The sequence below is a fragment of the Micropterus dolomieu genome, linkage group LG01 (genome assembly GCF_021292245.1).
Source record: "Micropterus dolomieu isolate WLL.071019.BEF.003 ecotype Adirondacks linkage group LG01, ASM2129224v1, whole genome shotgun sequence".
Taxonomy (NCBI): Eukaryota; Metazoa; Chordata; class Actinopteri; order Centrarchiformes; family Centrarchidae; genus Micropterus; species Micropterus dolomieu.
In genome coordinates this window covers 24425560-24447620 of record NC_060150.1, presented here as the reverse complement: position 1 = coordinate 24447620, position 22061 = coordinate 24425560, and the positions used below count along the sequence as shown (strand labels likewise).

General features: G+C 39.3%; 1 protein-coding gene across 1 annotated transcript; it reads right to left on the bottom strand.

The window, feature by feature from the left end:
* Window positions 1-1128: 1128 nt before the first annotated feature.
* Window positions 1129-13511, bottom strand: LOC123978646 (myosin heavy chain, fast skeletal muscle). The gene is made up of 39 exons (XM_046062005.1): window positions 13308-13511; window positions 12998-13141; window positions 12744-12900; window positions 12600-12627; window positions 12402-12513; window positions 12221-12313; window positions 12083-12146; window positions 10835-10933; window positions 10653-10756; window positions 10090-10228; window positions 9867-9985; window positions 9616-9765; window positions 9371-9541; window positions 8967-9273; window positions 8596-8669; window positions 8419-8506; window positions 8228-8345; window positions 8003-8126; window positions 7777-7913; window positions 7398-7653; window positions 6999-7241; window positions 6732-6908; window positions 6462-6607; window positions 5958-6048; window positions 5476-5865; window positions 5110-5236; window positions 4673-4791; window positions 4085-4281; window positions 3819-4002; window positions 3563-3728; window positions 3319-3443; window positions 2917-3225; window positions 2620-2823; window positions 2410-2535; window positions 2136-2306; window positions 1896-2000; window positions 1727-1822; window positions 1506-1637; window positions 1129-1256 (listed from the first exon to the last, which is right to left on the bottom strand). Exons 1-39 carry the CDS (start codon window positions 13509-13511, stop codon window positions 1239-1241), a joined length of 5814 nt encoding a protein of 1937 aa, XP_045917961.1. The 3' UTR covers window positions 1129-1238.
* Between the last annotated feature and the right edge of the window lie 8550 nt (window positions 13512-22061).

The following is a 22061-nucleotide window of genomic DNA, read 5'->3' as shown; positions in this document are numbered from 1 at the left end:
TGCTCTATGTTTACATGAGGACACAGATTAATTTGAGGCAAAATATGAAAAACAGAATTTACAAGACAGAAAGTATAACTTGTGCTGGCAATGTTTATCATTTTAACTGGTCATAGTGATGGTAAGCACTAGCTAAAAATGAGAACCTACCTACAAGTTTTGTACACCGCTTTTTGCTAATAAGAAAAAGAGCAGAGACTAAATATTTGGTACTTTTTACCAACCTCAGAAGTCATAGTCACTGTTGAGCCCAAAAAATTTTTCACATGCATGCACTATATACAGCAGAATGCTCACACTGTAGCTTTCCTCCAATTCTTGCTGCCAGGGGTGGATTGGTAATCTAGCATACCGGGCCCAATTACCCAGTGGGTAATTTTTTATACTGACCCTGGGCTGGACCAATCACATATCTTACTGGCCCTCACCCTCTCCCCCTGTGGCCTCTGTTTCTTGCGTTGCAGGCCAAAAATTATTAAAAAGTCTTCTGACGGAAAAATAGCCGACTTGTTTGCCGACATGATGATCACTTGCTGTCATACAGTGCTGCATAAGCTATTTGACATTGTTTTTGTAGCTAGCATAGTTTCTTAGTCTTAACTTTGGCTAAATGTGCTAATGGCTGAAGTGACGTTATTTTGTCTGCTGTGAAAATAACTTAGGCTACTTGAGTATGAGTTGTGTACTCCACCTCTGATCACCATGGAGTCAGTACAGTGAAGTGCGAGTACACTGATTCACTTGCACTGGTACACTTATTGACAGCACATGCCACTCAGCTGGTTTGGGGGAATATTACAGTAGGTACACATGTTATATGGAAGGATGTTGTTTTGGTGAGGTGTGTGGTGAGCCGCCTGGGCCAAAAATGCCAGGGTCGATTTTTGTCCCAGTCCAGCCTTGCCCAGGACCTTGGGGGTATTTCTGTGGGAAATTTCTTCTATACTGTCTGAGACATCTTTTACTGTCTATATGAAGCAAATACATTTTTTTTATAAACAACGATAACACTGGTTACTAAAGAATTCTGAAAAGATTTCATTCGAAAATTTAGACTGCTCTGCAACTTGTTAGTAGCAGCCAAGCAGTATAAAAATTAGTTTAATAAAGGGAATGCAGAGTAAATGCTATTGACCAATATTCATGATGTTTATTGAAATGTTACACTGTAAAAATAATTCTACAGTTGGTTCATATTTTAGGAACTCTGTCGAATGGATTCAGTTTGATGTGGTCTCTTATTCAGCAGACTCACTCTGGAAGAAAAAACAAACACAAAAATGAATTATTTAAGGATTAACAAATTATTAGATTTTTATCAGAGACTTCTTAACGTTTAAAGACTGTATCATCCTACATGTGGTTATTTAAATGTGCTTCCACAAGTGGAAGAGTGAAATTATTGAATTTTGTATCAATGAAAGGTTACTGCCATAAGAACAGAATACTCAAATTAAATGCCGGTCTTTACATTTTTTGGAAAATATGACTTCAGAAATGAGTACCTTTCCAGTATCACGGCTCTTGGCTCTCAGCTTGTTGACCTGGGACTCAGCGATGTCAGCACGCTCCTGAGCTTCCTCCATCTCATGCTGAACCTTCCTGAGCCTAGACAGGTGAGTGTTGGCCTGCTCCTCCTGTGAAGGGATTGGAGTTTTATATATACTTAGTTAAAAGGCAGTTAATTATGGTATTATCTATTCTAAATTAAATATAGTTCACTTACAGCCTCTTCAGACTGTCTCTTGTAAGCCTTGACTTTAAGCTGCAGCTTGTCCACCAGATCCTGAAGTCTGTTTACATTCTTCTTGTCCTCCTCAGTCTACACAGATAAATATTTTAAGTGAAAGAGAAGAGACTTCAAAGTACTGTGTGGTTTTAGCCAAATGAATTACCTGGTAGGTCAGCTCCTTCACTCTCCTCTCATATTTGCGGACTCCTTTAACAGCATCAGCTCCGCGTCTCTGTTCAGCCTCAACTTCAGTTTCCAGCTCCCGCACCTGAGATGTAATGATAAATTATCAAAGTGTTGTACAAGGGTTTGAGGGCATACAAACAAGTAAAGTTATTTTATGCTTTTAAAGTGTGCTTTTATGTGTTAAACTGCTCTTTCGGCATTTATACACAGTTCATACCCTGGACTCCAGTTTCTGGAGCTGCTTCTTGCCACCCTTCATGGCGAGGTTCTCAGCCTCATCCAGGCGGTGCTGCAGGTCCTTGACTGTGACCTCCAGGTTCTTCTTCATCCTCTCCAGGTGAGCACTGGTATCCTGCTCCTTCTTCAGCTCTTCAGCCATCATGGCAGCCTGAAATGGTTCAAATTCATGATAAACATTATTATCAGTGCATGATAGTATACACAAATATGAAACAATTTCTAAAATAGCAAGGGTAAAAATGTGAACCCACATCAGTGATAGCCTTTTTGGCTTTCTCCTCAGCGTTTCTTGCTTCCTGAACAGCATCATCCACTTCACCCTGAACCTGGACAAGGTCAGCCTCCAGTTTCTTCTTGGTGTTCAGAAGACTGGTGTTCTAGATGAAAAGAAGCCATGTTTAATATGATAGTTATGATGTATTTTCAAAATACTAGTTTCTGGTGAAGTTATAAAAACAAACCTGAGAGTGAAGCAGTCCAACACGCTCACTAGCATCAACCAGCTCCTGCTCAGCCACTTTGCGTCCTCTCTCTGTCTGCTCCAGAGCAACTCTCAGCTCCTCAATCTCAGCCAGCATCAGGCCATTTCTGCGCTCCACCATGGCAACCTGCTCCTTCATGTCTTCCTGTCCTCTGACAGCATCATCAAGGTGCAGTTGGGCATCCTGGCAACAAAAAATAAAACAGATAAAACAATTAACCTTCTGTACCTTGTTTTGTTTTTTGTTTTGTTACATAAATGATCATATAAACCTCACCTTCAGCTGTCCCTGGACATTCCTCAGTTGTTTCTGGGCCTCAGCAGCCTGCCTGTTGGCGTGGCTCAGCTGAATCTCCATCTCATTCAGGTCTCCTTCCATCTTCTTCTTGACTCTCAGGGCATCATTCCTGCTCCTGACCTCACTGTCGAGAGTACTCTGCATTGAGTCAATCACCCTCTGGCTGTTCCTCTTGATTTGCTCCATCTCCTCATCCTTCTCTGCAAGCTTCCTGTCAACCTCACCTTTGATTTGGTTGAGCTCAAGCTGAACACGGAGAATCTTGGCCTCCTCATGCTCCAGTGTGCCCTTTAAATAATTTAAGATAATGCGACTTAATACTGAATACTGAATTACAATGGCATGGACTAATTTGATTTAAGTAAAAAAAAAAATTATTACTTCAGCTTCCTCTAGTGCTGTCTGAACTTCACTCTTTTCTGTCTCCACAGTTTTCTTTGCTTTCTCCAGTTCGTGGATACTCTTCCCAGTCTCGCCAAGCTGTTCAGTCAGGTCTGAGATCTCCTCTATAGTGTGACCAAAGCCAAATACATTTGGGGCAACTTAGATTATGCAGCATACATTATCTAGCGAATATACTATAGTTGCTATAATAGTCAATTAAAAAATAGTAAGATTGACAAACGCTGAAGGTTCTTGTTCTCCCTCTTCATGGTCTCCAGCTGATCAAGAGCCTCTTCATATGAGTTCTTCATCTTGAACAGTTCAGTGCTGAGAGAACGAGCCTCCTTCTGGGCTCCTTCCAGCTCTGCCTGGCCCTCCTCATACTTTTGTTTCCAATCTGCAAGGACCTAGAATTGTGCAGGTTAATGAAATGATTACTTCATTATATAATATTTTTGGTGATAAAACTGGTTTTGATTACCAGTTCAACCAGTTACCTTATCAAAGTTTCTCTGCTTCTTATCAAGGTTGGCAGCCAGACCATTGGCTCTCTCTACATCAATCATGAGGTCCTCCACCTCACCCTGCAGTCTCTGCTTGGTCTTCTCCAGAGAGGCACACTTTGAGTTCACAGCTTCAATGGATTCCTCAGCATCCTGCAAGCGCTGCGCAAGCTTTTTCCTGTAGTGAAGAATGTTTTAATTGGTAAAAGCAAACTACTGAAATTAAAACTAATAAAAACACTGAAAGGATAGTGACTTACTTGGCCTCCTCCAACTCCTCAGTGCGCTGGATAGCATCTGTCTCATATTTGGATCTCCACTGAGCCACCTCACTGTTGGCCTTGGACATTCCTCGCTGCAGCTCAGCCTTGGCCTCCTGCTCCTCCTCAAACTGCTCTCTGAGCAGGTCACAGTCATGGCGGGCTGACTGAACAGCATGGGCCAGGGCATTCTTGGCCTGTTGGGTAAAGTCCATGTTAAAGTCCATGTTAAAGGGACATTTTAATCAATCTAATGTATGAAGCATCCAAATGCTGGGTGAATAAGTACCAGCAATATTAGGGATGCTTAGTGACTCCATTTAATTAATAATTTAATACTTTTATATGTTCTTCTTAGGATTAAGATATACCTAGGGTATAACTGTTTTGTTTGTTTTATATTCCATTTATTGTCCCAGCTCCTTTCTGTCCAGTAGGCTGCAATTAAGTATTTATGCAGCTCTTAATTTATCCATTTTTACTCTTTATTATTATATTATGTCTTGTGACAAATTCAAAACCTTAAAATGGAGTTTATATATAATCACACCCTGTAAAAATCTGAAAATAAGAGGAGACTTTTCATACCTTCACTTCCTCCTCACTGTGCCTCTTCAACTCCTCAATCTGCTGAGTGAAGGCCTGCTTTCCTCTCGTCAGCTGGGAAACAAGAGCTTCTTTCTCCTCAAGCTGGCGGGAAAACTCACCTGATTGACAAAATGTTGGTGATGAGGATTTTTAAGTATTTTTTTTATTAATACAGGACACATACAGTGGTGGTGATAGTGCGGTGGATAAGACATCAAGATATTAAAGCCAACACTGTGGGTCACCAGAGTTTGATTCCCACCAATATGTCCCTGAGAAAGACACTTAATCTTAAAGACACTAGTTGCTCCAGAGACGTGCAACCTCTGCCATTTTAAAAGCATCAGCTAAATGAAAAATGGAAATAAATCTATTCAGTACATGTTGCCATTTGATGAACTCTACCTACAGAGTGCTTTTTCTTAAAGGGGACTTACCATTCTCTGTCTGCAGTCTTGCCTTCTGTGCGTTAATGTCATTCAGCTGGCGGACATTCTCATCATTTTTGGCTTTGAGCTCACTAAACTGGTCTTCAAGAGTTCTACACATTTTTTCCAAGTTGCCCTATAAGCAACAAAACATGATGTATTTAAAAACCTGCATTCAATGATGCAAATGTTGAATACTTCTTTGTTCAGCAGTACATTAAAGCCATTGTAGTCAGAATAATCAGTGACGATTTAAACACAGGGGTGCTATACTGTTATGGTTATATTATTTATCCTAACAATTTATGTATTTCTGCTTTTGTATTCTTGAGATGTCGAAACAGGGAAAGCCCTCACTTATAACAATCCCCACACCTTAGCTTTAGAAACAGCCTCCATGTTGCTTGAGAGGTCATCAATCTCCATCTTGTACTCGCTCTTCTCCTTCTCCAGCTTCTGCTTGACACGCTGAAGGTTGTCGATCTGCTCTCCCAGCTCTGCAACGCTGTCTGCCTGCTTCTTCCGGAGAGCTGATGCGGTGGCTTCGTGCTGCAGGGTTGACTCTTCAAGGTCACGACGCAGCTTCTGGAACTCAGCTTCGCGCTTCTTGTTCATCTCAATCTGAGCAGCTGTTGCTCCACCAGCTTCCTCGAGCCTCTCACTGATCTCCTCAAGCTCCCTGGAGAGGTCAGCCCTCTGCTTCTCTACTTTCGCCCGAGCAGCCCTCTCAGCCTCAATCTCTTCCTCCAGCTCCTCAATACGAGCCTAGATTTGATGATAGTAATATCAAGAAGGCTTATTAACTGGAATAGATATACATGTTGTTTTGGATTTACCATTCATATCAAATACACTACCTGGAGTTCCTTGATCTTCTTCTGAAGCTGAGCACCAAGGGACTGTTCATCCTCAATCTTGCTGAGGAGCTGGCTGATCTCAAATTCTTTCCTGGAAGAGTATAACAAAAACAGTTTTTGCTGTTACTTCACTGGTTGCACGATAAATGAACATAAAGATACATCTACATGATACAAAGTAGTTGGCCTGTGTTAACGTGTACACCTACACAAGTGCATGATAATGTTTATGTTTTGTTTGGTAACAGTCCTGTGGCACTGGAACTATTTGAGTTGGCTGAGCCAAACAGATAATAAAATAAACAAATAAATCATAATTTGTTGTTGCTTATTATAGGTAATTAGTAAATGGCGCTTGTAGAACTGTTGTCAGCCTGCGGCCTCATACCTACGACAGAATCACAGCCTGCTGATAGTCTTCAGCACTCCTTTTCATGTGATATTGCTTTATGATATTATGGCTATTTAGTGAAATATAAGGATTATAAATAACCAAAAACTTACTTCTTGATTTTCTCATCAGATTGCTGCTTGTCATTCTCCAAATCCATTATGGATTCCTGGGCCAGTTTGAGATCTCCCTCAAGCTTTCTCTTTGCTCTCTCAAGGTCCATGCGGAGCTTCTTCTCTTGCTCCAGTGATCCCTCCAGCTTTTAAGATAATTTCCAATTTTTGACCATTTACATTGTTATGAATTTGTATCATGGAAGGTCAACTTCAAAACACAAGCTACTTGACAATAAAAAACACTATAAAAGAATTACATTTCCTTACATCGTCCACTTGCTGTTCCAGCTTTGTCTTGGCCTTGGTCAGAGTGTTGACTTTGTCTTCCTCTGCCTGGAGATCATCAAGTGTTTGCTGGTGGGCCTCTTGGAGGGCTTTCTTCTCCTTTGTTAACTTGGCAATAGACTCATCTTGAGATGCCATCTCCTCTGTCAGGTTTTTTACCTGAAACGATGTGAAATGTGCATTATTTGTATCACTATATATACATAGAGTCTTTGTTTAGTTTGAGTATAGGTTTAAAATAATTTCAACCTTGTTTTCTGTTGCATGTTTCTCCTTCTCCACTTTAGCCAAGGTGAGCTCCAAGTCATCAATGTCTTTCTTCAGCTCAGAGCATTCATCCTCCAGCTTCCTCTTCTTCCCAGTCAGCTCAGCATTGATTTCCTCTTCATCCTCCAGTCTCTCACTTGTCTCTTTGAGTTTGGCCTCGAGTTGGATTTTGCTCTTAATGAGCCCCTCACACCTTTCCTCGGCATCAGAGAGGTTTTCAACTTCCTTTGGTACATTTTAAACAGACATCTTGTTAAAACTTTGGTAAGGCACATAGACAATCAGAAGACAAGGAACGTATGTGGCCTCATTGTATATCTGAAAATTGTATCTGAAAAGTGTATATGTGATAGAATCACACTTGCTGTGTGTCCAACTTACTGCAGCCACTTGGAGTTGCAGGTCATTCTTTTCCTGCAGCAGGGAAACCATCTTCTCCTCCAATTCCTTCTTTTTGGCCAGGGCAGCAGCCAGGTCTGATTTCATCTTATCATAGTTCTCCTTCATCTGTTGCAGCTCCTTCTCAGTCTCAGCGCTCTTCAGAAGAGGCTTGATCTTGAAGTAAAGTTTCAGCCATGGCCAATTTTTCACATTCATGAATGAACGGATATTGTACTGGATGGAATAGATAGATTCCCTGAAAAGTGAAGATAGATAAAGTGTAATTTCTGCTGAACTGCTGGGGATAACAAGTTAACAAACATAATCTGTAAATTAAAAATGTGGACATAAATATTAGTGTACTGTATGAGAATCCTACCTCCTCTCCATCATCTTAACAAACTCTTTCCTCATTACATATCCTCTGCAGAGAGCCTGGGTCATGGTCACCAGTGTAGCCAGTTTCTCATCTCTCATCTCCTCCAGCTGACCCAGCAGACCAGCTTTGAAGAACACCTGTGTTGTCAAGTGAAGGAAACCAGTCGTCAGTACACGTGACTGTAACAGGACTACTAAATCTGTTAATATTGTCTATAAGGATGAACCTTTGTGTGTCCAAACATGTACTGAGTGTGGTCCACATCAATGGAGCCCAGCAGCTTCTCTGAAGCTTTCTTGTTGTCAATGAACTGTCCCTCAGGGATGACACTGGCATTCAATACTTTGTATCTACAAGAGAAAATTATGTTGTTACTTATAATTACCTCCATCTCTCCTCAATATCTCTACTGAAATCAACTTGACTTGCTTATAATGAAAACTGCAGTCACCTCTGCTTAAAGTCACCGTAGAGGATTCTACTGGGAAAGCCCTTTCTGCAGATTCTGATGCCTTCTAGCACACCGTTGCACCTCAGCTGGTGGATGACCAAGTGGTTCTCCATAAGACCTGCACAATTGCACATGCATTTTGGGTAAAATATATTGTTTAGAAAATGCAGAAAGGTGGATTATGAACTTACCAGGTGTCTTTGTTTCATTAGGAATCAGGCAACGAACAAAATGAGGGTGAGTGCTCCTCAAGTTGGTCATCAGCTTGCCCAAGTTCTCCTGTGGATCAGCATCAAAAGATAGTTTGTTAACGCTATCTCAATATGAGGGTTTTTAATTGTCATACAAAAATATCACACAAAACATACTCTGAAAAGAGCAGAGACAGTCTGGAAGGAACCACCCTTCTTCTTACCACCCTTCTTGCCACCACCAGAAGCCTCTGTTTCACAAAACATTGGATTTCATTAATTGCAGTAAATAACACTGTAACTTATGAAGTTACTCTGTTGAAACAAAACCAATATAACAATATATATTTGTATTCATTACTAAACTCCATGCCTCTCACATAACATTCTAAACTGCACACACAGCAATTTCAGCCCATGCTTTTTGCATTGCTCCCCATATTGTACCATTATCAGTAGAAAATAGTGAAAAATGCATGACGTTTTTGAAACCATGGATATTTCTTGGGACATCTGTTTTACTAAGATGAAGCATATTCATTTCTTACCCTCAGCTCCAGCATGGGCTACATACAGGAAGGCCAGCAGTTTGTTTGAAGCTTTCTGGTAGAGCTGAACAACTGAGTCATTCAGTGGGTCCTTGTTCTTGTCCAGCCAGCCAACGATATTGTAGTCCACTGTGCCAGCATAGTGAACCAGGGAGAAGTGAGCCTCAGCCTTTCCCTTTGCAGGTTTTGGCTTCTCAAAGGCCTTGGTCTTGCCAAGATGCTGATCATGCAGCTTGTTCTTGAAAGTTGTGTCAGAAGCCTTGGGGAACATGCACTCCTCTTCAAGGATGGAGAAGATTCCCATTGGCTAAGAGAAATTTACATTAGATGTTGAAAGATTTAACTGCGGAAGAAAACATTTGCACATGAATCAAGAAATCACATCTATCAGATTGATTACTTACCTTCTCAATAAGCTCAATGCAGGCAGCCAAGTCCATACCAAAGTCAATGAACTCCCACTGAATGCCTTCTTTCTTGTACTCCTCTTGCTCAAGAACAAACATGGTGTGGTTGAAGAACTGTTGCAGTTTCTCATTGGTGAAGTTGATGCAGAGTTGCTCCAAGCTATTGAACTGCAATTATGGAAAAATATTTAATTTCATGCCAAAATAAGGTCGAAATTGCGCAGATATTTTCAACTACTCACATCAAAGATCTCAAATCCAGCAATATCCAACACCCCAATGAAGAACTGTCTTGGCTGCTTTGTGTCCAGCATCTCATTGATACGGATGACCATCCACAAGAACATTTTCTCATAGATGGACTTGCACAGAGCACTGACAGCATTGTTGACCTGAAAGGATTTCAGTGCGGCAATTTCTCCGAATAACATTTTCATATCAAATTGCAGAAATTTCCCAAAATTTTTCACACATCAAATTGTCTTTTTATTACCTGTGGGACAGTTTGACCTTTGGTCACCATCTCATTTCCGACCTTGACTCTTGGGTAGCACAGAGCTTTCAGCATATCAGCAGAGTTCAGGCCCAAGAGGTAAGCGATTTTATCAGCCACTGATGGAGAGAAACACAAGAAGTGCTAAATACACATTCACTTGTGTAGTAAATTACACACCAGAAATTTTGCATCATGAGAATGGCGTTATCTTAGCATTTACCCTCAGTGCCATCAGGTTCAGCCTGCTCCTCACGCTGCTTCTGCTTGAATTTCATGTTGCCGTGATGCATCACAGCTCCAGTCAGCTTGTAGATTCCCAATTTCTCTTCAGCTGAGAATCCCAAGATGTCAATAGCGGTCTGCATTATACAGAAAGAAAATGTATGTATGTTTTTAGTACTTTGATTTGATGTAAATTCATTTTTTTAATGTAAAGATGAAACCATATTATAATCTTGCTGCTGCTGTTTACATTCTACCCAGATGCAAATTCATTAAAGGCACTGCGGAATGTTCTGGGTGTATATGTGTATGAACAGGCTTATAGACTATATAAATAATTGTATATAGCTTATTATTTTATTTAATTATTAATTATTAATTTAATTTAATTAATGTTACCATATTTTAATACACATTTAATTATCTGGTATGTTCTGCGTGTGTAGCATGAAGGGACTTCAAACTTTATTTTTGTTATACAACCTTGTGTTGTTTAACACAAAATAAACAACCTTGTACCTTGCACCTTATACATTATATAACAAAACAATGTGATCTTACATCTGTTGCAATGAACTCCTCCACATCATTGATGCTTTTGACAGTGATTTCACCCTGACTGATCATTGGGTAGTCATATGGGTTTGTCGTGATCAGAAGAGCCTCTGAAAGACCGGAAACAAAATACATGAGATTTTCCTGTGTTATTCTTACTAGTATGTTCAATTTGTCTATTAACATACCCAGGAGCTCAGGCTTGTGGCCAGTCATCAACTGATAGAAGATATGATAACTCCTCTCAGCAGACAACTGGAAGGTGACACGGGACTTCTCCAGCAGATCTAAGCATAACAAGATAAATTGGAGACGTGGAGATGCCAGTTGCCTTATAGCAAATATCTGTCCATCCCTTACACACAGACACATTGTAGATAAATGTAACGGTTATGGCTGGAAGTGCTTTCTAGCTGCCTGCTCTTATATTCAGGACCCACAGACATGCAATAGATGTGTGTACAGAATAGACCAATATATACACAGTATAAAAACATTACAGATAGATCCATCCATCCATCGTCAACCGCTTATCCTGCGTACAGGGTCGCGGGGGGCTGGAGCCTATCCTAGCTGACATCGGTCAAAAGGCAGGGTACACCCTGGACAGGCCACATTTAGACAAACAAGCACTCACACCAAGGACAATTGTAGAGACACCAATTAAACTATCATGCGTGTCTTAGGATGGTGGGAAGAGAACATGCAAACTCCACACAGAAAGGTGGAGTTATAAAAAAAGGAATAAAAGAAATAAAAGGTTCTTACTTCTGGGACTTAAATTGCAAAGTTTCTCATTCAGCCATAATGCAGCCCCTACATTTCATTACCATTGATTAAAGGAGACCTATTATGCTTTTCCATATTTTATGACTTTTCTACAATGTAACAATGTTGGATGTTCATGTTAAACATTGCCAAAACTTCAAATAATTAGGTTAACGTATTAAAAAGAAATCCCTGTGAGACGAAACCTCAGATTTCCTCCTGTTCTGAACACTCTGTTTTAACTGCTTTTTCTGCCAATGGCTCCGTTCTACGACATACCGAGCTAGGTATGGGACATATATATAGGACATACTGAGCCAGTGTTCCATAAATGGCCATTTGCTCCCACAGCAACGGCACAGCAACGCTCAGTCTGTCTGTACCGCTCAGTGACAATAACAGCCTGGTAACATGCTTCAGGTTTTGGCCAATCAGAAGATAGTGGGCTTTGAGATGGGGGGCCTTAAAGAGACAAGAGCATCTACGGCCTGCATGAAGACCCAGTGTAAGACAGAAAATAATTTTTTTGAACTTTGAATCATGCAAAGCAGTCATACAGGAGTCACAGAACTACAATACAAGACAGGGAAAGCATTATAATAGGTCTCCTTTAAGCATAATGTCTTGCAAGGATAGCTCCAAGCTTACACCATGTTACACCAACTTACATGTTTCAATATCAGCTGAAGCCAACTTGCCAGTCGAGCCAAAGTGGATCCTGATGAATTTACCCTAGACAATCAGATCCTTATTAGCATCACATTTAGAGCAATTAGAAAGGGTTTGATATTTCCTGAATTACTTACAAAACGAGAGGAGTTGTCATTCCTCACGGTCTTGGCATTGCCATAGGCCTCTAGTAGAGGGTTGGCCGCAACAATTTGGTCCTCAAGGGAGCCCTGCATGAGAAGATTTGCGTTACATGAGTGATACATTCTGATTAATTTTCCACTCACATAGACATTTATCCTAAAAAAAATATTTTACCTGCATTTTGCCAGGTGTTGACTCAGCCTTCTTAGCTCCAAGAGCTGCAATTGTTGCGAAGTACTGGATGACACGTTTGGTGTTGACAGTCTTTCCTGCACCAGATTCTCCACTGGGGTTTATAAAACACAATGTCAAGATCCTGCTTCATATCATAAAGTTTATAAATATTTACATGATGGTGTGTTTTGTACTTACGTAATCAGGACAGACTGGTTCTCACGATCTGAAATACAAACATACATGCTTCACATGAATTACATATATATCATTTTTTCAATATACTCATGTTTAAGTTAACTTCTACTTAAGTACACACTTTCACACTAGCACTGATCTTACCAGTGAGCATGAACTGATAGGCATTGTCAGAGATGGAGAAGATGTGGGGTGGTGCCTCAATTCTCTTCTTTCCCCTGTATCCTGCCACAACTACAGCATCATACACAGGAAGCCATTTGTAGGGATTCACGACAACGCAGAACAACCCAGAGTAGGTCTGTAATAGGAAATAATAAACAATATTTGAACATTTGTATATATAGATCTGAATGATATTTACATTATATACACTTTCAAGTAAAGTAAAAGCTTACATAGATCATCCATGATGCATAACGCTCTTTGAGGTTATACAGCACAGAAGGCTCATTGAGGTGGGTCATCATGGCCATGTCCTCCATCTTATCAAACTTTGGAGGGTTCATGGGATGGATGTCATCCTCTTTTACAGTGACTGTCTGAATAGGAAATAGAGTCAAAAGATTTTGAGATTTTGAAAGACATTTCACTAAATTTTACAAGTTTGAAGACATGGACTATCACAGTTAAGTTCTGTGAATGTAACAGATGGACACAAATATATGTTTCACTAGGATATTTAAAATTGTTTAATTATTCACCTACCTTTCCACCGGCTGTCTCAACTGTGGCTTTGCCACCCTCTTTTTTGACAAGTTTTCCCTTGACATACATCTCATCCGGATCAACCACAAAGAATGCAGTTTTGGCATCAAATGGTGCAGTCTGTGCCTCAATCCTCTCCCTCTCTGGTTTTCGGAGGAAAATGGCCGCAGGGCCATACTGCTCCATCTCCGCATCTGTACTCATGGTGGCTCTTTAGTGGAGACTGAAAATACGAGAGATTCAAACACAAGTTATACATTTGTTACAGAACCTGCACTTGACTAATTTCTGATTATATTTGTTTTGAAGAATTTACCTCAATCAATGAAAAACAGAAACTCCTTGGTGTCCTGTGTATGTCAAGATCCTACAAAACAAGTTTTTGGTAGACAAGTTTTTCATTGTTTTGTAATTTCATCCAAGATTAATATAATAAGCAACCCACATACAACATAAAAACCCTAATGTGAAAGGTGTTTGAAAATGGAAACACTGAAGCAGCATATTATTGCAGTGATTACAGTAATAAACAGTGATAATGTCGAATAATGTCACAGACACGTGATATAAAAACGGTTGACTGCACTCACCCGTCTTAGATGCCGGTCAGTTGGAGCAGACATTGAGAGCTGCTGTTTTTATACACAACCAGTCTGCCTCCTCAGCGTAAGTGCCCTCCTCAGTTTGGTCAGGAATCCTTGACACCTTGTTGGTTGATAGTGATATGTTCTGTGTGTATGAATGAATAAGCATGTTTCATTTTCTACATATACAGTATAGTTACCATTTTACCAAACTATATTTAAAATGATACTCTAAAGATGTAAATATTGTCATTTTAAAATTACGTTTACATCCTCATTCTTGATATTTAACTCAAAGTCCTGTATTGTGACACAACAAAATACCTACCTAACACAAAACACAATCTTGAAAATGAATATGATTGTACTCATTATACATACATATATATCCTTGATTTAAAAATAACTAATAACAGATGACAATGTTGTTTAGTTGGTATATTTTGGAACTTTATTGTACTCATAAAAACTAAGTACACAGAATGTTCACAGTGTACCCAATGGTAAATTACAAAAGTGCTCTGCATAATTTGTGGATTATTTGTTCCAATAAAGAGGGTGACATTATTTTAAACTGACACAGTTTATAGAAGGCAACTGTGTCCTGTTAATTTTGATATCACAGCCAGTAATGACTTTTAAATTTGGAGAAGCATTGAAATGTCACCGGTGTATAATTACAGGACATACAAATCTCAGATATCTGAAATAAAATTCAGGCTGATGGTCTTACCATTAACACTGGACACGGGTTATTCCTTGGAATGGACTTTAAAAAGGTTTGCCAACTTGGATCATTTAACACCATAAAAACGTTCTTCACATTTTTTTTTATTTTGCTTGAAATGAAGAATAAGAATGAAAAAGATGCAGTTTTTGGATGAGAGGTTTGATTTACTCACTGACTGACAAATTATTTAATGACATTTGATGAAGTCTGGGATCATCTCCAGGGGCAACATTCATTTCCAAGTTTTGCACAGGCTTATTATTTGCCATCTTACCAGCAGATCACGAGGTCAAAAATAAATCCAGCTAAGGGAGGGGGCAGAAATTTGTGTTTGGCAATAGAGAGAAGAATATATTTATAGGACACATTTAGATATCTTGTTATCTCCATATCCCAAGTTTAATGAGATGCATCTTCTCAAAAAATCTATTTATTTCTTACATGTATTGCAATAAAAACAATAATATCTGTTATGGAAATGTAAGGCCATTACCATGGAATTATTAAATACAATATATGCTATCTGTTCATTGTAGTTGTCCTAGGTCGGGTAGAATTGCCAGAAAAGTGCTGAGCTGACACACAGCATTAACCAGGAGCCACAACCAAAACAGGAAAATGACTGACTTGTGTTTAGCCCTGGTATTATAGTGATGTATGTTACGGATTAGAGGCAAGGCAGGAAAAGGCAAGTTTATTTGTATAGCACATTTCAACAACAAGGCAATTCAAAGTGCTTTACATGAAACATAAAGGAAAGAAGATATAAAAAACAGGATATTTATTTTTAAAAAGAGTTAACTAGAAAATAAAAACAGGATGAAACAGGACAGTAAAAGTTATAGTAAATTATAAGCTATTAATCTACAGCCTTAAATTTGATTTCATTGAAGGCAGTGGTACAAAGAAAAGTGTCACATGTTTTTTCAGGTTCTGCTGAGACATAAGTCCTTTAATCCTTGATAGATCCAAGATAAATCCAATACTTCTGGCTTGGTTTATGGTTTTTAACATTACCGATTGAAGCTGAGCACTGACTTTTAATCGTTCTTCCTTGGCACCAGAAACAATGACTTTAGCTTTATTTTTGTTTAATTGGAGAGAATTCTGGCACATCCAATTGTTGATTTGTTCAATCCAGTTAGAGGGTGACATGGGAGTGGATTTTCACTCCTGTCCCATCCTACTCCCACAAAAAATATTCCTGTTCCTTCCCATTCCCATGACACAGTTTAAAATAAAATTCCTGTCCTGTTACAATCCCGGAAGAATTACTCCTGTTCAATCCCGTTCTCTGTAAAAAACAAACAAACAAAAAACTGCTTATTTATATACAAAACCGACATGATTTCCATCATGCACTCTGCTACTGACTTTTTTCCTTTCCTGTCCCAGTCCTGTGATGATAAGACCTGCCCCAGACAACCTAAGAGGTCTAGATAGTTGATAATGAAGCAGAAGATCAGACATTTATTTTGGCTGTAAACCATTCAGTGCTTTTTAAACCCACAGCAGTATTTTAAAATCAATTATTTGACAGACAGAAACCAGTATAAAGACCTCAGAAGTGGAGTGATGTGATCCACTTATTTGGTCTTAGGGGGAACTCAAGCAGGACCACATGTGAAAAACTAAATTGAGATCTGAGATTAAAGTCAGAATTGTGAGTTTAATGTCAGAATTCAAAGAGAAAAGTCAGAATTCAAAGAAAAAAGTCAGAATTCTGAGATTAAAGTCAGAAAAAAAGTTTAAATCTCAGAATTCTGATTTCTGACTTTAAAGTGACTTTAAACTGACATTCTCACATGGGACCCTTACAGGTACCCATACTTGTGACTTTTTTTTCTCAGAATTCTGACTTTAATCTCAGAATTCTGACTTTAATCTCAAATTCTGACTTTAATCTCAGAACTCAAAAAACATTTCACATGTTGCCCTAATCCTCTTCGATATAAATCAGCTGCAGTTGTCTGATCGATTTTTAGGGAGCCCAGTAAAAAACACTGTAATAGTAGTAAAGGAGGAAGGAGGGTGACTCAAACAGGGTGATGGGGATAGGTGGGGCTGGGCTTTTCCTGAAATCCACAGCCATGTCCACTGTCTTAAGAGCGGTGAGCTCCAAAGTGTTCTTACTGCACCAGGTCACCAGATGGTCGATCTCTCACCTGTAGACGGACTCCTCTGCAATCTTCAGAAGTGGGCATAGTTTTACTATTTGTAGTAACTTAGCTTGTTTCTTGTTTCACTGTTTTAATTATACTTCATTCTCCATCTTAAGTGTCACTCACTTATTGAATCTGCCTCCTTCAGTTCTCTTCACACTCACGGACCTAACGTACCTATGCTGCAAAGACATCAGCGTGCCCTGCTTCTTTCCGTTTCTCTCTCCCTGTATATCTGCTCCGCTGACTTTCTCCATCAGTAGTAGGCTATGTTGTATAAAGTCACAGAAAAAAACTTCAGCAGTGTCGACCAGCACTGTCTCTCCCTCCATGTTGTTAGAGAGTTTTTGATGCAGCATTCAGACCAAAAGCAAATTTAATCCACGTAACGCTTTCCTCGCGGGGGTTTTATCACTGGACAACTGCTGAGTGTTCACACACAACGCGATAACACGAATAAACACAACTCGCCATTACTACAGCTGTATGAACCCAAAGTAAACATTTTGCTGTGATTAAATAGCAATAAACGGATTAAACTGATGCTGAATGAACTAATAATAACTGAAAATATTCAACTCACGCGAATGCCTTCACTTCGCCTTTGAGTCGCCGGCCTTTTGAAATTATGTAGGTATACCTCATTATACCGATATACCACCCTAGTTCCAGGTGCTGCAGGATGAAGTGAAGGGCCATGTTCACTGGTATCGCCTACAGACCTTTTGGCTCTGTAGGCAGACTGTATGGGGATCCAGGAGTAGGCCTGTAGCAATGGGTCTGTAGTCCTGTGGTCCATGGAAACAGGGATGATGGTGGAGAATTTGAAGCAGGCGGCCACATGGCACGTCTCCAGTGAAGTGTTAAAGATGTCCATGAACATCGGACACAACTGATCGGCAGAGTGCTTTAGGGTAGATTCAGAGACAGAGTGTGGCCCTGCTGCTTTAAGGGGGTTTTACCTCCTGAACCAGACTGTTGACTCTGTGGTGGGCAATTGTTGAAGGCCCTATGCCCTGCTGAGGTAAAGGAGGTGGAGCTGGCCTCTGAGGAGGTGGGTAGGTGAAGCTGGTGGACTGGAGCTGGTGTATAAAGTCATGGTCTGGTGTATGGAGTCATGGTATTTCATGGTCTGTCCCATTGTCTTTCAAAGCGACAGTAGAACTTGTTCAGGTCGTTTGCCAGGCAAAAATACCAGTCGAAAATGGAATGGAAGGTTTTGGGTTTGTAGTTTGTGGGTCTGAGTCCCCTCCAGACAGAAGCAGAGTGTTTGGCTGAGAACTGGTATTGTAGTCTCTCTGAGTAGCTTCTCCCACCGCCTTGTTAAACCTGTACTTTGACTCCCTAAGCCTAGCCCAGTCTCCGCTCCTCTTCCTTTTCCAACCTAAGCTGTCTGAGTTCAGTTGTGAACCTGGGTTTGTCATTATTATAACTCACTGTGGTGCATGATGTTACACAGCTGTCCTCACAGAACCTGATGTAAGGTGATAGTACCTTTGAACATTGTTCTGATGTTAATTAATTTTTCTTCAGGTATTACAGCAGAAAACTGAATTTAAAAACAAGACAAAACAACACGCACCAAAACCCAGATGGCATCCGCAGTGCCTTTTTAGTTGCAACTTTCCTAGTATTAAATTTCCCCCAATACCAAACAGCTAAAGCTCATCATAACACTCATTCCTTGTTGTTTCTTATTTTGTTTGTGTGTAGAAATAATTACATTACCATAGAATGCATTTTTATATAACATATTTAAAATAAATGGTTCCAGATTTAAAATAGTAAAACATGTTAAAATAAATTAATAATACATTTTGTGTTCTTCAGGGAAGACCTTGTCCCTGGCTTTTATTGACTGCCAAATGTCTCTTTATTGAATCTGTGATATTGCTGTTTTCTAGTTGATTTTGTGAGGGTTCATTACAATTCAAAGTTCCTAGCTAAATTGACCTTGATATGGACCAGCCACAATCAGCTTACCTCTTTAAAAGACATTCCATACTTCTTGCTGAGAGTTCACATAATTAAAAAATGTAATGGGCAATTCACCAAATGCCAGTTCTCAGTTGCAGGTTATATAATAATGTATATGTTGTAAGAGATACGTATAATGCACTGAGAAGGAACTGTTAAACCTGTTTAAATGAGATTCAAAACAAGGACCATTTTTTGGATCACTGTAGTTTGGATGGATAGCATACAAATGTTGTGAGACTCTGTGAGGCTAAAGCTGAAATTGGCCCTGTTGTTTTCCAAATTGAAAAACATGATAAATCAGGAAGGTTTGGATTGTCTATCAATTTAATCAGTTAGTGGTGCAGAAGTGAAAATTATTTTATTTTAGTAAAACATTTAAAAAATATTAGTGTATGAAAATGGGCCTACTATTAACTTATAATCAAGTTTCCGTCAGTATTTTAAATCTCTATGTTTAACATACTTAAAAAGGGTATGAGATGTGATGCGGGGGAGATATCAGATTTAGTAAGGGGTGTGTGTAATTTATTTGATGACAGCCCACATTTTCAATAGGGATAGTGTTTTACAGCAGGACCAAAAATAGAAAGGAATTGCAAGTCTGTCCTCATGTGTCAGTAAGCAAAAACCTAATGAGAGAGACTCTGGAGTACATATAAGGTAGTGCTTAAGGTGTTGTATGCATGTGTAGTTGGCTGATTTAATCAGTATCAGAAATGTGTGACTTCTGTTTTAACCACAACTACATGTCCTGCTTTACTACATGGCTGACACAATGTGTATAGCTAATGGATTTAAAATATATTCTTTGTACAGTAAGTGTTTGAAGAAGCTTTTGCATGGTGCATGCACAGATGTTTTGGCTTTGTTTTCTTGCTGTGAAAACAGTTAAAGGGTATTTCCAATGGACTGTTGGTGGAAAGCCATTACTGTCAAAGACTGTCGATTGTTCCTAAATTAGCTACAGACTGCGCAATTGGTATTTTCGCTGTGAAATGCAAAATGCATGTCAGTATTTTCACAGAGATTTTTAGGGCATCATTAGCAAAACATTACTAACTAATTACATAAAATAAGCTGATTCTTTTTTGGTCGCACTTTTAGAACATGCGTGAGTTGATAATAATAAATAAAATCACAGAGGTACATTGTATTAAGGGATAAGCATTAACGTAGTGTACAAGGGCGACATTTTAGTTCAGTAATAGTTTTTTTGTTAGCTCCTCAATTGGACTGCCCAGAATAACAAGTTTCAAAAACTAACTGTGGATTTTGTCAATTTCACTATTTTAGCACTAACTGGATACTAGCTCTGAGTGAGAATGCAGCTTTGGGAAAGACTGTCCAGGGTGGTGTTGTGCAAAATATTTAAGACTAAGATAAAAAAGTGTGACCTTTTACCAACATGTTTATACACCAAAAAGTTTCACAGGAGAGGGTCAGAGATTGATGCAAAATAGAGTCTCATTCTGTTACCAGAACAGAGACCCGAGGTGACATGAAGCCATGTAAAAACTGATTTTCAGCTTCTTTAGGACCTCTTTTTATAGCTGTTTCTAAGCATTACGTCATGTCTTGGCTCTCTTTCCTACTGAATCTGGATCTGGGGAAATTCCCAGGATGTAGATTTGCCATGCTGCTGATCAGCAGAGACACACTGCTCCACCTGTCTGAGGCCTTTGCATGCTTACTGCTGATCATAACATGATCATAACCACAACCTGACTTTGTATCCTGGTGAGCTGGTTTGTTCTGTTCTCTGTGTAGAGACAGGGCATCCTTACTGTGCACTACCTTGCTGTGCTCCCTCACTCTGCTGTGTGTCCTCCTCTACCTTTACCTGGGAGCACACACATATAGAGCTACAAAGCTTTAACACTGTGATCTTAACTTTAGCTGTCTATATAGTTACAGAATATATTGGTGTATGTTTTGTAACACAGTTTTCACACAAATCTGCTTCTATATTCCTTCTACAGTGTTGTTATTGAGGCACTCATTGGATTTATCCATTCTAGCTTTAATAAAATTCAACCTGTCATATTTTGCAATGTTGCATGAAACACGTGTACTGTTTTATCTGATTTATTGTTTTTGAGATGCTACATTGATGGGGAGTAAGTGGCAAAAGACCATCTTTAGCTTTTGAGCTGCAGTGTCTAGCACACTATATTGAATTTTGGCTTTACAAGGACATCAAATTTGCCAAGTGCTTGCTCATGGTGGGAATTGTTGGGTCTCTGTAAATAATATCACAAAGAGTACTGTCTAGAGCTGCTCTATATAGAAAATGCAATGAGATAACCTTTGGTGTGACTTTGCACTTTATAAATAAAATAAAATAGAATTGAAATTGTGCACTATTTTATAGTGTTGTTTTTTTATGTCAATGAAACATTATGACTTTATCATTGACATTTATTAATGAAAGCTTTCCAAAATTCATCTAGACATATACATTCTGTATGCTGTTCCATCTAGACTACTTTAACTTTCAAACAACCATATTCTTGAAATATGTGCAGTTCTCTTCTGTTGTATATGATGATATTCCAGGTCAGAGATTCATAAAAGGTATTTTCTATCCATAAATAAAATATTTAAACCTATGCAATGTAAAATGAGGAACATACTTTGTTAATAGTTTAGTGAATAGTTTTGACAATGTTTATTATCCATCTGTTTGACAGTAACTAACATGAGAATGGGAATTAATTGTAGTTCAAATGAATGGGACTCGTAAAGTTTGGTGCAGATGTGAGCATGTACAGTGAAGTTACAACAACTTCCTTTTTCATGGCGAATCATTGATTTTGGACGCCATGCCACGAGCATGCATTTAACAAAAACTCACCGTTTGTCCATCTTTTAACTGTCAGTGGGATCAGGGTAGACAGCGAAAATCTGAAGTCGGTCGGACTAATTCTCTAGGAGGAGTTTGTTAAAGTTTGGAGCCTGTAAATCCCCAGAAATGACCATTAAATCCAAAATGGCCGACATCCTTTTGGGTTTAGGGCATTACTCCAAGAGGCTTTTTGGTATGTCTGACCATGATACATGTGCCACAGAAATTTCGTATATGTAGGTGAAACGTGCCGTGGGGGCTGCTTCGTTGAAGGTCATTTCCTGTTGCCAGCAGGTGGTGCTATGACTATGGGTGAATATTGGCATGTACATGTGTTCAGGGCTGGACTCCTATTAAACGTGTGAAATCTGGTACAGATCTGAGTATGTACAGTCAAGTTACAACAACTTCCTGTGTCATGGCGAAGTGTGGAACTTCGCCGCCACGCCACCA